This window comes from Artemia franciscana, chromosome 3 (assembly GCF_032884065.1).
Source record: "Artemia franciscana chromosome 3, ASM3288406v1, whole genome shotgun sequence".
NCBI lineage: Eukaryota > Metazoa > Arthropoda > Branchiopoda > Anostraca > Artemiidae > Artemia > Artemia franciscana.
The window spans coordinates 38774490-38791844 of record NC_088865.1 but is presented as its reverse complement, the minus strand read 5'-3'; the positions used below and the strand labels follow the sequence as shown (position 1 = coordinate 38791844).

General features: G+C 35.1%; 1 protein-coding gene across 3 annotated transcripts in view; it reads left to right on the top strand.

The window, feature by feature from the left end:
- LOC136025254 (G protein-coupled receptor kinase 2-like) overlaps positions 1-17355 on the top strand; it is a 149160-nt gene that overhangs the window by 69796 nt on the left and 62009 nt on the right. For all 3 annotated transcript variants that reach the window (XM_065701101.1, XM_065701098.1, XM_065701100.1), the window contains exons 5-6: positions 1290-1367; positions 15304-15494. In XM_065701101.1, coding sequence (XP_065557173.1) covers positions 1290-1367; positions 15304-15494 — 269 coding nt within the window. The remainder of the gene's footprint in view (positions 1-1289; positions 1368-15303; positions 15495-17355) is intronic.

Below are 17355 nucleotides of genomic sequence, written 5' to 3'. Positions count from 1 at the left end.
AAAATAAGTTGTCTGTGTGTGGATGGATCAGGTGACGTCACCTGAAAAAACCGGATCAGGTGACGTCAAAACTGAAAAAACTAAAAAAAGGCAAAAACTACAAAAAAAACTAAAAACTATAAAAAAAAATAAAAAAGCTAAAAAACTAAAAAAACTAAAAAAAGGCAAAAACTACAAAAAAAACTAAAAGCTAATAAAAAAGCTAAAAAACTAAAAAAACTAAAAAAAGGCAAAAACTACAAAAAAAACTAAAAACTAATAAAAAAAATAAAAAAGCTAAAAAACTAAAAAAACTAAAAAAACTAAAAAAAGGTAAAAAACTAAAAAAACTAAAAACTAAAAAAAACTAAAAAAAAGGAAAAAACTGAAAAATAAGCTAAAATAAAGGTAAAAACCAATAAAAAACTAAAAAAAAAAAACTGAAAAAACTAAAAAAAGGCAAAAACTACAAAAAAAACTAAAAACTAATAAAAAAAGTAAAAAAGCTAAAAAACTAAAAAAACTAAAAAAACTAAAAAAACTAAAAAAAGGTAATAAACTAAAAAAAATAAAAAATAAAAAAAAACTAAAAAAAAGGAAAAAACTGAAAAATAAGCTAAAATAAAGGTAAAAACCAATAAAAAACCAGTAAAAACCAACAGCTAGTATATATATATATATATATATATATATATATATATATATATATATATTTATATATATATATATGTGTGTGTGTGTTTGCGTGTTTTTTATTGGATTTATATCGCTCTTTCGGGCAAAAAATTAACAAGGACAGTGAAACAACTGATTGGTTGGATTGAAAGACCACTTTTAAGGTTTTGATCTTGTATATTCCTATAAAATATATGGATAGATGGCTATACTGTTGCAATCCATTTGTTTGGTTGTACGTGTCTAATTCGATGCATGGTTTCATTATTTGGTTTCTTGTTTAGTTTCTTGTTTGGTTTCTTGTTGGGGGTTAACCCTCCAGGTTTAAAAAAAAGTCCGCTTCATAACTTTTATTCAATTATATTTATCTATTTGTTTATTCCCCGCTTTTTTGTCATTGTTTTCATTACGTGAATTCTGTTTATATATTACATTTATTTATCTTCCCATTTCGAGTTGTCATCATTTTCACAGCGTACTCTAGTAAGCTTAGCTTTTGGTGTGAAGTTGATAATTTTGTTTTTTAATTTCAATTAATATGTTTATATTAGTATTTGATTCTTTACTATTTTATAGTTATGATTTTATTACAACTAAAAAAGAAATATTATCAGCTTCTTTTTTCTTTTTCTTAGGAGAAATATGAAGTGGAGCTTGATGACATGAGATCGGTTTCATCGAAAACTATTTTTGACAAATTTCTTGCTCAAAGTGTAAGTAGCTATCTTTAATCCGTATTTGTGATCTTATTCGAAAAACTTTAGTTATGGATTCCCAAAGTGGTCCAGGTAGACACTCAGGGGTCCACACGAGACTCAACTAGACTCTATGTTGGCGTGACAAAACATAGGGGTTGACAGTTTGATTTCCACAAGGATTTATCTGGTTTAGATAGTGAAAAACTAAAACGTTGGCCTGACTTATCAGTGCAGCCAACCCTGTGTGAGCATAAGTCAATCCAACTTTATAATTGAATCTATCATTTTTAAGTCCCCACATGTCGGCAAGGAATATTCTACCAAACATTCCATTGACCAGTAATTTTTTGGAGTTATTTCAGTCAGATTCAATTTATTTCCAGCATAGATTAACCTAAATCCGCTACTGTTCAAGATATAAAAATCTACCCAGTTTTCTTCTTTTTATGTCAATATCAGGCTGTTACAAAAGAAGTAGGTTTAGAACAATAGTCCTCATGTTGGTGAGCACAAAGTGAAGAATGTTGCTTACCAATGGTGGGCAAACTTTTAAATGGAGAAATAGGGAAAATGTTTAGTAAGGAAAATTCTACTTTTCATGCTTATTCTGTGTTGGGAACTTCAAATAGGATTAGTGGTAGTTTTGCTCACCTGCCAAAATGATCCGCATTGGACAATTCACCTAGTTCCACAAAAGGGGGAAGTATCTCGAAGGAATATTTCAATAAATGTACCACTTTTAAGTTAAATACAGGCCTGTTAGAGAATTTTATCTTTGCCTTCTTAGCACCTCCTTTCATGTAATGAAAAATTCATAAAGTGACGTTCTTTGTACGCGACAGTATCTTTTGGTTTTTCTTAATTTTTTCCCCGTGCCTGGGTTGAATCGAGCAGTTGGTTTCAGAAAGTTTCTTTTTAAAAATGACATAAAAATAGCAAAATTAACAACATATATTTCTTTAACTTTTAAGTGAATGCAGGGGTCGTTCATTGGTCTCTCAGCTCCCTGAGAGACCAAATATAATAATTAATAATAATAATAAATTAATAAATATAATATATTAATATAATATAATATAATAATATTATATAATAATTAATATAATATAATAATTATAAAAATATTATAAAAAATATAATAATTAATTTTGATGCAATTGCATACCAGCCTCTCCCCGATTGAGTAATGTATAACCCTAGGCTATGTGCAAAATGTGGCTGGTTTTATGTGTGTCGTTATCTTTTATACTTGTTTTATATTAACCATCAGTTCACAATCTCAGGTAAAGGTTATAACAAGGACTACATTTTTAGGAGACTCCAAAAATGCTTGCAGTGGTAAACCACCACAAGCATTTAATTTCGTTCCTAAATCAGTGTTTGGCAACGCATAGGCTATAAATTCCTATATTTTAATGCACTCCTATAAAATGCCTATATTTTGGCTAAAATTCTATTATTCCTATATTTTTCGGCTGAAGACCACTAAGAAGATTGCTCATGATTTGCAATTTTCTGTCTTTTGGTGTAGATTGATAATTAATTACAACTGTTGAGCTTTTTGAACTTAATTAATGCTTTGTGTTGGGCTTAGTAAGCTGCTTCTACCTGGGCTATGCTGTTGTGTTGACTTAGTAGTCTATGTTTTGTTTTTTGTCATGTTGGGCCTGTCTGAAATGAGCAAAGATCAGTATATAGGCTAGCAGTCTCTGCTTAATGAGACTGGAGTTCTTGTGACTTATGTGTTTCCTGGCTGAATGCTGGCTGGCTGATATGAATATGGCCCAGTTATTCAAATGGGCTATTCTAAGATGGTTGCTAATTGAGGGAAGTATAATAGACATGCACTGGGTAGGCTATATGCTACATTCTGTGATCAATCTGTCCTTTATCTATATGGTCCTTATCCCCTTCTAAAGATCAGATTTGGACTTTTTATTTCAGATATTGTAAATTTTTACTTTATCTCCCCCCCCCCTTGGTATAGCAATGGTAAGATAATTTGTAAGTTTGATGTCCCTGATATAAGTGCAAAGTTGGCCCTCCTGCATAGAAGATTGTTGGAATCAGCTTTTTATTGTTTATCACCTCATCATCCTTTGGTCCATCTGTTTGGTTAATCTCATTGTAACATAGTGTTTTTATGGCACTTGGTATTAACCAAGTGACATATAGCAATCTCAAATTCTGTCGGTCTGTCTGTCGGTCCTGGTTTTGCTACTCTAGGCACTTCCAGGTAAGCTAGGACGATGAAATTTAATAGGCGTATCAGGGACCGGACCAGAGTAAATTAGAAATAGTCGTTTTCCTGATTTGACCATCTGGGGGGGGGGAAGTGGGTGGCCCGTTAATTCGAAAACAATAGAAAAAATGAAGTATTTTTAACTTAGGAACGGTTGATAAGATCTTAATGAAATTTGATATTTTAAAGGATATCGTGTCTCAGAGCTGTTATTTTAAATCCCGACTGGATCTGGTGACATTGGGGGGAGTTGAGAGGGGGAAACCTAAAGTCTTGGAAAACACTTAGAGTGGAGGGATCGGGATGAAACTTGGTGGGAAAAATAAGCACAAGTCCTGGATACATGATTGACATCACCGGAACGGATCCGCTCTCTGGGGTAGTTTGGGGGGGGGGGTTAATTGTGAAAAACTAGAAAAAATGAGGTATTTTTAACTTACGAACGGGTGATCGGATCTCAATGAAATTTGATATTTAGTAGGATATCGTGTCTCAAAGCTCTTATTTTAAATCACCGCTGGATCTGGTGACATTGGGGGGAGTTTGGGGTTGGGGGACCTAAAATCATGGAAAACGCTTAGATTGGAGGGATCGGGATGAAACTTGGTGGGGAAAATAAGCAGAAGTCTTAGATACGTGATTTACATAATTGGAACGGATCTGCTCTATGGAGGTTTAATTCTGAAAAATTAGAAAAAAATGACGTATTTTTAACTTACGAAGGAGATCTTTTGACATTGGGGGAGTTGGAGGGGGAAATCTTGGAAAACACTTGGAGTGGAGGAATCGGGATGAAGCTTGGTGGATAGAATAAGCAACTGTCCTTGATACGTGATTGACGTAGCCTACCGGATTCGCACTTTTTGGGGGAGTTGGAGGGAGAGGTTCAGTGATTTGGCGAGTTTGGTGCTTCTAGACGTGCTAGGACGATGAAAATTTGTAGGCGTGTCAGGGAGCTGCACAAATTGACTTGATAAAGTCGTTTTCCCAGATTCGACCATCTGGGGGGCTAAAGGGAGAGGAAAAATTAGAAAAAATTAGGCATTTATAACTTACGAGCGGGTGATCGGATCTTAATGAATTTTGATATTTAGAAGGACAATGTTACTCAGAGCTCTTATTTTAAATCTTGACCGGCATTAAGCCTCTGATTTTCCTTTTAAATCAATCTATTGATTCTTAAAATTTTGTTAGAGCTCATACCATATGAGCTCTTGGCTCTTAGCTCTTCTTGCCTCGTCACAAGTGCCATATGAGCTCTTAGCTCTTGTTCTTGGTTTGAAATCTAAAGTCAGGTGTATTCTCATCAAAGAACCTGTTGGGGTGTGGTATGCTACTAGCTTTTGAAAGATTGTCAGTATTTTGAACTGTTTTCTTTCTTCTTTTTTGCTTGCCCTTTTTTTGTGTGTTTTATTTCTCCATTTTAATTTAAAAGAACAGATACCTTACTAGGTATCAAATCCTTTTTTGGAACCCCCTCCCCAAACTTATAATTTCAATATGATACTTTTCACCATATGGATGGTTCAGTTTTACACCCAATGTAACAGTTAGGTTTGTTCTAGAAAAATTACGAAAGTGTTTACATAGCGGAGAAACAAGTTTACTTGGTCTCTTTGAAGAGTAGTTTTCAAAGTTCTGGACCTATAAGTGGAGACTCAGTTTATGCCATTTTGTCTTAACTATCAGGAATAAATGGGATAAAATGTAGGTGATGATCACAGGTCAAGTGCATGGATGAAACTTGATCCTGGTCACTTTCTCTTGCAGCTGTTCCAGATGTAACTTCCCAGAGTTCCCATCCAAATGTCATGTGTAGGCTACGATTTTTGTCAGGGAAACTGACTATACTTTGGTGCAAAAAGAATCTAGTATCGGATTTTCCTGACCACAGTTGTGATAGAACGAGGGGTAAAAAAAGGTTTGACTGAAAGTGGGCTGTACAAAGAGTCTATAGTTTTTAGTTCTTTTTGGTGCTTACGTATTATCCCGATCCCACTCAAGAAGTGAAGTTATAAAACAGTTCTTACTTCATAACATGTATAATAATTGTAGTTAACACATTTTGCATGCAGAACCGCTATACTTTACCCTCACGCCCCCCCCCCCCAAGACGCAAATATATAGTCGAAGTTATACATTTAAAGACGGCGACCAAGAACTAATGTATAAGAAGTTCATATTTCTGGCAAGTGCCCCTTGAATATGAGCCAGTTTTGGCCCGAGAGTTCTATTTGAAATTCTTGTGTCAAGAAATCCCAACTCACCACCTAAAAATTTGGCCCCAACGAGGGCCAAAAAACTTTTCTAAATAGATTAAAATTCAAAACTGTTAGTAAGTGGGCCCAGTGGACCCATATGTACAAGAAACAATTCAGTCTGGGGGCCGATCCCTTCTCTGAAACAGGGGCGCTAAAAGGGCCACAAAGTTTTTCCAATTGGCTTGGAACTTTCAAGGATCGCCGTTGGGCTAATGGGGTCTCCCACTTTTAATAGGAAGGGAATATGTTGTTAGAGGGCCAATAAACGGGCCAGCCACTTGTAGTTCTTTATCAGTTGTAAACTTACAGCCGTAAGTCGCTCTGCCAAGAGGAGATTGGTGTACAAAAAAATGTTGGGCCAATTGGGTCCAATGCTTAAATGAAGGCTATAAAACTCGTCATTGGTGCAAATAATAACATGAGTTCCAGCTGACGGATTAGAATTTACTTACGACGCAAAACTATTATCATTATAATTTTGAAAAAAAAAATGACGGGACTTCCATGAGTTAATACTATTATTTTTAAACAAACAGCCTAGTTTCATTAGTCTGATATGCAGTAATTTTTGTCTACATTTTCTTTTACTTATTCCTTTGAAATGTGTAGAAAATCACTTGTTAATTCATTTATTAATTTGTCAATTCAAAGTGGTCAACCCATTAATTTGCCAATTGCTCCTAAGATCACCAATGTTCATTTTGAAAGTTTTGTATTTCTTTGCTTGAATAGAATCAGAAGAGAATGTTTGACTAAGGCGTTCATAAAATTAAATTGAAACTTAAAGTAAAAATTAAATTACATTTAAATTTAAATTAAATATTGATTTGCCAATTAATTAATTTGCTAATTGCTCTGAAAATCACCAGTGTTCCTTTTAAGAGTTTTCTGTACATTTACATGAATAGAATCAGAAGAGAAAGTTTTGATAATAATGTTCTTTTCAAATAGTAAAATTAAATTGAAACTTAAAGTAAAAATTAAATTACATTTATATTTAAATTAAATATTGATTTGCCAATTAATTAATTTGCTAATTGCTCTGAAAACCACCAGTGTTCCTTTTAAGAGTTTTCTGTACATTTACATGAATAGAATCAGAAGAGAAAGTTTTGACAATAATGTTCTTTTCAAATAGTAAAATTAAATTGAAACTTAAAGTAAAAAATTAAATTACATTTAAATTTAAATTAAATATTGATTTGCCAATTAATTAATTTGCTAATTGCTCTGAAAATCACAGTGTTCCTTTTAAGAGTTTTCTGTACATTTACATGAATAGAATCAGAAGAGAAAGTTTTGATAATAATGTTCTTTTCAAATAGTAAAATTAAATTGAAGCTCGCAAATGTTATTATTCCAAAAAGTATTTGTTGATTTACTTCAATCTTGATTAGGATTCTTTTTTTTTGGCCGTTGAAAAAATATTTTGTGAATTCACAAAAATAACAAATCAGTAAAATAAACATACCCATTACTAGGCCTAATTACCTGTGCACAGTGGCTCAATTAACTAATTAAATCACATTATCAAAAGACAACAAAGAAGAAGAAAAGAATACAATAGTATTCACAAACAACCTGCCCTCCCCCTACATCTCAACTAAGAACAAACTTTGTGACCTGGTATTTAAATGAAGAAACCAAATCAGAGCCTTTGATGCTGTCCGGGAGGTAATTCCAGAGGGTTGCAGCCTCGTGACGAAACAACTGTGCTAATCTCACTATATTTCTCTTCTTATATACTAGCTTATTGGTATTTTGAGTCGGAGCTCAGGGACAGGAGCCCACTACTTTAGAAGTTTTGCTCCAACACAATTTTAGTTGCTTTGTCAAGTAATTCATTTTAAAATTTCAACTTTCATTGGGCAGCGAGACAATTTTTCTATACAACAGCAACAGCAATAAAAACCTATGGCGAAATATTTTATGAACAGCAGCAACAGCTGAGGAAGAGACTGTACTGTGGAAAAAAAGGGCAACTAAAATTACTCATTTATGTTATTCACGAGTAGTGTCTATCGCTCTAATTTTAATGGCACTTGGTATCTACCAAGTGACATATAGCGATCGGAAATTCTGTCAGTCTGTCTGTCCCGGTTTTGCTACTTTAGGCACTTCTAGGTAAGCTAGGGCGATGAAATTTGGCAGGCGTATCAGGAACTAGTACAGATTAAATTAGAAATTATCGTTTCCCCGATTCGACCATCTGGGGGGGGGGCGGTTAAATCGGAAAAATTTGAAAAAAGGAGGTATTCTTAACTTACGAACAGGTGATCGGATCTTAATGAAATTTGATGTTTGGAAGGATATCGTGTCTCAGAGCTCTTATTTTCTCGACCGGATTAGGTGACATTGGGGGGAGCTGGGGTGGGGAAACCTAAAATCTTGGAAAACGCTTAGAGCGGAGAGATCGGGATGAAACTTGGTGAAAATAATAATCACAAGTCTAAGATACGTGATTGACATAACCGGGATGGATCCGCTCTCTTTGGGAGAGTTGGGGGGGGGGGGGGTTAATTCTCAAAAATTAAAAAAAATGAGTTGTTTTTAACTTACGAAGGAGTAATCGAATCTTAATAAAATTTGATGTTTGGAAGGATATCGTGTCCTCAGAGCTCTTGTTTAAAATCCCGACTGGATCTGGTGACATTGGGAGGAGGGAACGGATTTGCTCTCTTTGGGAGAGTTGGGGGGGGATTACTTCTCAAAAATTAGAAAAAATGAGTTATTTTTAACTTACGAAGGAGTGATCAAATCTTAATGAAATTTGATGTTTGGAAGGATATCGTGTCTCAGAGCTCTTATTTTAAACCCGGACCGGATCTGGTGACATTGGGGGGAGTTGGGGGGGAACCTAAAATCTTGGAAAACGATTAGAGTGGAGGGATCGGGATGAAACTTCGTGGGAAAAATAATCACAGGTCTTAGATACGTGATTGACATAACCGGAACGGATCCGCTCTCTTTGGGGGAGTTGGGGAGAGGGGTTAATTCTAAAAAAAATGCGGTGTTTTTAACTTACGAAGAAGTGATCGGATCTTAATGAAACTTCATATTTAGAAGGACCTCGTGACTCAGAGCTCTTATTTTAAATCCCGACCGGCATTAAACCTCTGATTTTCCTTTTAAAGCAATCTATTGATTCTTAGAGTTTAGGCTCTTAGCTCTTCCGACCTCGTCACATTTGCCATATGAGCTCTTAGCTCTTGTTTTCTATGTGAAACTAGAATAAGATGATTGACGGTGACAATTGGTCGATTGCTTGAATCGTGCAAGAGTCTCATGATTTATCAAGCAGTTTTTCTTAATTAGCTCTAAAGAAAAAATGACTCGGCCAAATAGTAACCGAAACTTTAAAAAACGGAATTTTGTAAACAATGAATATATCAATATATCTGCTTGCAGATCCCAAATGTGTAAATTTCGTTAAGTTTAATGTTACCCATCAAAGGCTACTAGCCTGAGAAAATTTGCCTGTTATTCGAAAAAGAGGGGAAACACACCAAAAAGTCAAGGAATATCAATAAGTCAGGAAAAAGTCAATGAAAATTGCACTATCAGATTGCCCCCAACTCAGTACCTCGCTCTTGATGCTGAACGAAGTCTGAAACAAAAGGACCGCTTAGAAAAGCTCTTTTTTAAAGTACTTAGCGTGAAGAGCGAGGTATTGACGAGGGGGCATCACCCCATATTTATGGAATTATTTTTATCCGTTTTAATTTTGCTCCCTACTTTCAGTTGAACTTTTTTTATTTAATTTATTCAAAGCCAGACGCAAAAGATGCTATAAGAGGATTTTAGTCTCATAATATGAAATTTGGGTTTATCTCTTCATCTATATTTGAAAAAGAGTGAGACAGAGAGAAAAAAAAGAACGGATGCTCGTTAAGATATGAAAGACGTCACTGGCGTTATGATTCTAGAAGAGTTTTGTTAATGAAAGTTTTCTAGTAGCTTTTATGTCTGGTGAGTGGTATATGAGGTAAAACTTTTGAGCCAATGTTACAGCTGAAAAAAAACCTTTTGATTGATTGTCAAAGCAACATAGACTCCAGACTTAAGAAAAAACGTGTTAAACAAAAGCCTTGAGGAAAAGAAAATCTTTTGGCTTTATTAGCTGGTAATCTTGTGATAAAATGTAAGGACATAATTTTTGGGGCATTTTAGTCGCTGGCTAGATGGTGTTAAGGTCTCCAATAGTGTCTCTTTTTGCAAATAAAGGAAATAAGTTTAACTATGTATTTTTTCAAAGTGGTTTCAATTCACAAATACAAACAACATTATGGAAAGGCAGTGTAGGCTTCGTCGCTGTTCGTGTCAAATACAAATTTTTCGGTGAAATACCATAAAAATGGTATTTTTTCAATGAAAACAATAAAAAGGCATTTTTTTTTAAATCTAGAGGGGCTAATATCCTCCCGCCAATTGGTGCCAGCGGACATAAATGATTGTATCTGTAATTTTTGAGTTCGATCGTTAAGCTAATCGAAGTTTGAGATAGAGTAAGTAGTCTGAACATATACAAATGAAGATCTCAGGTGACATCTCCGCAACAGGGTTACCGCTAGTACAACAACAAAATTGAATTGTAAATTGAAAAATAAATGAGTAGTTTAGCAATGGAAAAATACTCATTAAGTAGGAATAATATTAAAACTGTCATCATTTTCTAATTGGTTTGCCACGGATAATTTATTTCCTTTTTTCTTTTGGAGAGACTTTAAGTGTAAACTTCTTTTCATTAAATTGGGGCAATAGGGCCTACATAGGGACTTGGCTTTCTTCGACATTGAACTTAGCAATTACTACATGTAAGGAGTTGAAATTTAAGAAAATTAAAATTAGGCAGCCAAAAAATGTGCGAAAACTCACTGAATCATTTTAGGAAGAATATCAGTCTGGGGAAAAGTAATCACAAAGAATAGTGATAAATAAATTAAAGTGGTAACACTGCCCATAAGTAGTGAAGATGTAAAAGTTAAAGTATATTGGTTAGGTTTGAAATTCTCATAACAAGCGACACTGACCCAGTTACGATTAGGGACATGATGTTGTGCCTGTCACAGCTGTGACCTGTCCAGACAGCACCTACGGCCGCTTCTTATTAGACGTTTTTATATTTAGGAGCTCATTCTGGTAGATCTCATGACAAGACTGGAAGAGCCTTCCCTATAAATATGCCATCAGATATGAATCTTCAGCATATTCTTACTCTTAACCAATTTTGGTTCACATCCGACAACCCATAGAGTACCCAGTGGTGCTTCCCAGGAAAAACGAAAGATCTACGATGGAAGTGTGAACTTACTACCTACCATGTAACCTCAGATAGTGCAATAACACTAACCTTCTTTCGGAAAAATCCAGAGAAGAAAAAAGAAAGAAAAAGGATAGTACAGAAAAAATAACAACAGTTGTAAAGAAGCGCATTTGACAAGAAGAAATCATGGAGGAAAAAAAATTAATGGAATGCAGAACAGAAGTTTTTTTTTTATTTTTAGACTTAGAAGATCTTATTCAATGCTCAACGTTGATAAGGAATCCAAATGTGAAAACGTAGTCACTCCAGAATCTTTAGTTAAATAACAAAACAAAAAACTTTTTCTTTGTATTGAGACCCAGAGTGAGCTTTTAGCTTGCATTGATCTAATTGGCTAACGGTGGTGAAGGATGGCACAAGGGGAGGAGGCTCCTTGAAAGGATATGAGCAGAATGAGCAGCAGGCAATATAAAGAGTTGAATAAACGACAGTAATTTAAACCACATTGAATCTTTCCCTTAAAGGTAGCATTTGATCTTAGATGATGCAAACCCATCAGTTTGCCATGATAGCCCTGTTAAAAATCATCTTAATTTATGCTCCTATATAGGACTGACTGTTATGGCCACTACGAAGGCTCGGAAGCTTCCAACGTAGGAGCGCTTAAAAACTACTTCCTCTTCGGTTGACGTCTCTCGTTGAACATGATGATGACTCAATGAAATCGGCTGCTGGTGAAATTATACTCGAGATACCGTTCAACCGGTATCTTGACGAAGATACAAGTACGCTGCTTCATCTCGATTCGCTGATACGCTAATGGATGCATCAAGATACGCTGCTTTATCTCGACTGGTATCGGCAGCTGGAGAAAGAAGATGAGTAGAGAGAGAAGGAGGTAACAGAATGAGTTGAATATACATTTGCCATGATAGCCCTATTCGAAATCATCCAAATTGATGCCAAGGGGGTCCTGAGAGCCCCTGTGTAGGGCTAACTGATATGGCCGCTACGGAGCCTTGAAAACTTCCAACGTAGGGGCGCTTATAGACTTCTGCCTCTTCGGTCTCTGCCTCTCGTTGTACTTGATGATGCCTCATGGAAATCGGCTGCTGGTGAAATTATGGATACCGGTCGGGATGGAGCAGCGTCTAGTTCCCGTCAAAAGTAAAAAGTAAGCTGACAACTTGTCTCATTCGAGACTTGACATATAAGGCGAATGGAAGATGGCTATTAGTGCAAAGAATGATTATTATGTTTCGTATTTTATTGGCTTTCAAATTTTAAAAATATTTTCAAAATCCCAGGTTTTATTGTTTTTTGTCCTCATTTTTGGTCATTTTTTTGTTATTAATTGTGTTTTTCTAGCTTTAAAATATTCTGGACTTTTAGTTTTATGTAAGTTTACTTATTTAAGTTTTGTGATGCAAGTTTGCTCATTTAAAAGTTGTAAAACCGTTGTATTGGAAAACATCTATTCAAACTTTACAATTTCCATTAGTAAATTTTGAAGAAAAAAAATGTTAGATAGATCTTCAGCTTAGAAGTACATTGTAAAGGAGGGTATGCGAGTGTTAGTGGTACATATCTATTCGATAGTATTGAAATGTAATTTTAGGATTAAACGGATCTCCCCAAATGAAAGCACGTTATTTCTTCTTTTTTTGTGCAGTTTTGTGTCAGAAGTACACCATTTAAGATAAGACATGATTTATATTTGAAATGGCATTCGCAATTACAAATACTGAAAATACACAAAAAAGGACTAAATAATTGTCAGAATACACTGGCTAAGCATGGAAAAAAGAGGAAGAAAATGTCAAGAGACAAAAAAGGGTAAATCCAGTTGTGATGATTGGAGATCAACATACTCTGACTGTACAAATACTTTTTGGAAATCCCAGCCTCAGCTACTGGTTGTATAACCATCCGGATTGCTTACGGATCTGTCATTGGTAACAGACATCGATTCTGCCGTAGATTTCTTGCGTAGCTGTATAATGCCATTGCCCTCCCACATGTACTGCATATAGCACCTTTTTGGAATTATTTGTCGTCCGCCCAGTGTACAAAAGTAAGAGTTCTGTTTTTTCGATTCGCGAAGTTCCTTCTGAGACTTCCTCCGTGGACGAAGAACTCGTATATCATGCGTAATTACGGAGTGTCCGATCCAACAGTTTGCATTAACCGGATCGTTGAGAATTTCCTAGAAAAGGCTAAGGGAAGGACGAACCCGTGGCTAGCTATCATGTGTCAGTAGTTTTTTTAGTTTACATAGTGTGTGTTTACTTATGGTTATGTTCGTAGTGTGATTTTCTTTTCTTTTTCCATTCGTACTCCGATGTAATTCTAGTGAATTTTCGGGTAATAAAAGTACTTACTTACTTACTTACATGTGATTGACACTTAATGTCTTGTGGAGATACGGACACTTAACAGTTGTATAAAGTGAGATACAAAGGCACTATCAGTTGTCTATTTCTACATATCAATCGAAAGCACACATACCAATTGACTTACATGTGGATTTTCATCTACATATCTTTGTTCTTTTTCCTGCACTGAGAACGGCTGAAAGGAGATCTTCGACGAAATAATTTGCTTATTTATTTTTCCTCCACTAAAAAAAACTAACAAAGAGGGAAAAAACTCAATAAAAAGACAACAAACAAGACTGCGGCCAGTAGAGAGAAACGAAGAAAGACTAGAACAACGCGGATATTTCGCCTGTATGCAAACTAGGCGTCCTCAGCACAAGTGAGACAAAGAAAAAAAAAACTACACTAGAAACAAATAAAGCCACCACCAATATTAATAAAATACAATTGTCGCACTGATCCACCTAGGTCACAGAAGCTATTAGGGTTACTTTGATGAAAACACCAAAGCAACTGTTTTGATTGTTGTTTTAGTCTTTCATCTTTTCTCTCTACTTGTTGCAGTCTCGTTTGTTGTCTTTTCATTGAGTTTTTGTGGCACTTGGTATTAACCAAGTGGCATATAGCGATCGTAAGTTCTGTCTGTCGGTCTGTATGATAAATAGTTGTTTTGTGTCTCTCTTTTGGTCGTTTAAAAAATATGTATTTCTTTGGTCAATATCATATTTTTGTCAGTGTTGCCACATTGAACCATGAAAATAAGTAAACGAAACTTTGTTCGTTTACGAACATCCGTCCGCAGTAATTTCCGCGGAATATCCGTCCGTTGTCGAACGAAGTTCGACAACTCTTTTCATCGGTAAAAATCAAAACACTAACAAAAAAAATCTCTACCTTCTTAAGGTGTTTGGTTTCATAGGTGTTTAGCTCATTTTTTGCCGATTTTTTACTTTTTTCTTCTTTTTCTTTTTTTTTTAGTGTCCGCTTCTAACGGACACTGAATTGCTGCGGACGGATGTCCTTTTAATAAAGATTGAATTTTCCTTTTTGACAAGATTTACATGATTGTAAAAATTTCTATTTAACTAATATAAACAGTTAGGCTTCATTTTCACTGTCCTTGTTACTAAAGAGAATTGGCTCGACAAATTACCTCTGTCGTTATTAATCAAAATTGCGAATCAGGTGTGACAATGGATAGAAAATAGTCGAAATTTCGAATAATTTAATAAAACCGCGAATAGAACTTGTATTAAATGGAAGGCGCCTGTAAAAGAATATTGAATTAAGTTCAGTAGAAATAATTAAGAATCAGTTTGTTTATTAGTTTTTTTTTACAGTTACCTTTGGTTATATAATTCAATTTATACACTAACTTTTTGAGTAATTAATCTCGAATTTTTCATTTTCGATTTGTCATTAAAATGTAATTTTTGACACAAAATATTACATTTCATTTTGCAGCTTTCTTCCTGTTGTGAAGCTGGCAACGCTGGCAACGGGATATACGAATACGAACTAAAAATTAATTTGAATTGATTTCGCTTCAAACAAGGTTCAACATAATTTCCCTTCTGCAAAGCAAAGAAGATGGCTAGAATAGGGTGGGGTGGGGGTGTTGGAAGAGTAGTAAGACCGTTTCGTCCTTCCTAACAATACTACCTGAAACTGAAAATTTTGGTTCTGACAAGGTGCAGCTTGCCAATGTTTTACTAAAGCCTATTTAATGGCATGTTAATCATTGACAATCGCTGGCAAAATTGACATAGTAAGTTTAATATATTAATTTTTGTTATTAATATTGCAGGACTCCGAAGTAATAGCAATATTAAATGAAAGAGACATTGAGGATTGTCAAAACCGTTTGGCCTCCGGGAGTAAGGATGTTTTTACACAATGCAGTGCTGTTATTAGGACTTATCTCAGTGGAATTCCTTTTAGAGAGTTTGAATCGTCAATGTATTATCATAGGTACCTTCAATGGAAATGGTTGGAAAGGTGATCATCTTTTTTTAATTATCCCTTTATTTTCTTTTATTGAAGTAGCTAATTCTATGTAGCAGTTCTATGTACCCTCATTCTCTCAGGGATTTTTCTTGTTTTCTTCTGGTAAAACTTCTCTCGGTTACGGTTCTAAGAGAACATTTTTTAAAGAGAATGTATTTAAGAAAACATCATTCTAAGAGATAGATTAGGAGGTCAACTTTTATTATGAAACTACGCATTTCTCTCTTTCTATATTCTCTTCGCTTTTCTCTCTTTTCACAAGGAAGTGTTTTGAAATAATACTTCAAGTGAAAGCTTACTTTTCTCTCTTTCTGTATTTTCTTCGCTTTCCATCTTGTTGTAACCTCTACTCTAGCTTACGTAGCAATACGGAGCAGAAAAAATCCATCTTGGACCTTAATTTTGTATTGAATTGTGAATTAGGGTAATTTAGTTAACTTCAATTTTCGAATATAGCCCAACTTCCTCTCACTCATTTTTATGTGGTAAGTTATGGCAAGACACAGTTGTTATATGGTAAGACACACTGTGGACAAAGGTGATCCGAAAGCGGTTTATTCTTAAGTTTCACCGGTGAATATCCAAAATACTTTTTTTTGGATTTAGTCAGCGCTGCTAGTCAACTTTTTCAGTTTTATGCACGGTTTGATGGTAACAGGTTGGATTAGGTTGGGTTAAGTTAGCTTAGGTTTTTAAGCCATTTCTGAGATTTATAACCTAATTTTAACCTAACCCAACCTAACCTGACTTTAACTTTTACCATCAAAGCCTGCATGAGATTGAAAAAGCTGATTCGTTCAGCTAATCGAATCCTGGTAGGGAAAAGGAATTTCGGACATTCACACTAACATCTATATCTTATCGAAGAGTGGGAAAAATAACCTAAAAAGTTATTATTAAGATAGTTGTTGTAAAAGAATCTTTCAAAGCGTTGAGTTCAAGTAGAGGAAAGGAATTTCGGACATTCACCGGTGAATGTTGACACGAACAAGATTTCAGACATTAACAGTAACATTTGCATAAAAGATTGGGAAAAATTTCAAAAATTTTAAATATTGGGAAAAAGTGCCATCGATAGAAGATACTAGGCTAGTTAAACCAGCATTTTTAATGATGCTTCAAGATTGAAGGAAGGATTCATGGCCAAATCAGGTGAAGAATATATTAGACTGTGCAGGGCTAGGTAATTGCTGGAATGAGGAAAGGGGATAGGAGAGATGGTAGGGACTGTATCTAGGTTAGTTGCTACTAGGCTAGAATCTCAGGAAGTTCAGGTTTGGCAAGCTGAGAAGGCCACCTCGCCGTCCCTTGGGGTATATGCGGAGGGCAAGAAGAACTGGGGTGAAGAAATTTTCCTAAAAATGGGATTGGCTCCGGATGATTGGAAATGGGTAATGTATGTAAGGGGAAATTTTATGCCTCTTGAAGAACGTAGGCAATATTTAGGGAGAAATAGATTGAGGGATGGTCCTTACAGTTGCCCTATGTGTGGAGAGATGGATGAGTCTTTGCAACGTTTTTAGGGGATTGTAGGGAGTTGAGGGAGTTGCGCTTGGAAATATTTGGTAGGGAGGTTGGGGAGAGAGATTGGATTTCGGAAATTTTGAGAAGTAGGTGTTACTTAACTATAAATAATATTGGAAAGTTCGTCCGGGTAGGTATGAGGTATCGTGATGTTTTCTTAAATAATTAGTTTAATGTCTTTTCAATCTATGTTTGTTGTTGTATTTTTTTTTTCATTTGTTTTGTGTATGTCACCATGGCCCAATTGGGCCTTTCGTGTAAATAAATCTATCTATCTATCTATCCTGCCGAAGAGTATAAAAAATAACCCAAAAAGTTATCAAGAAAG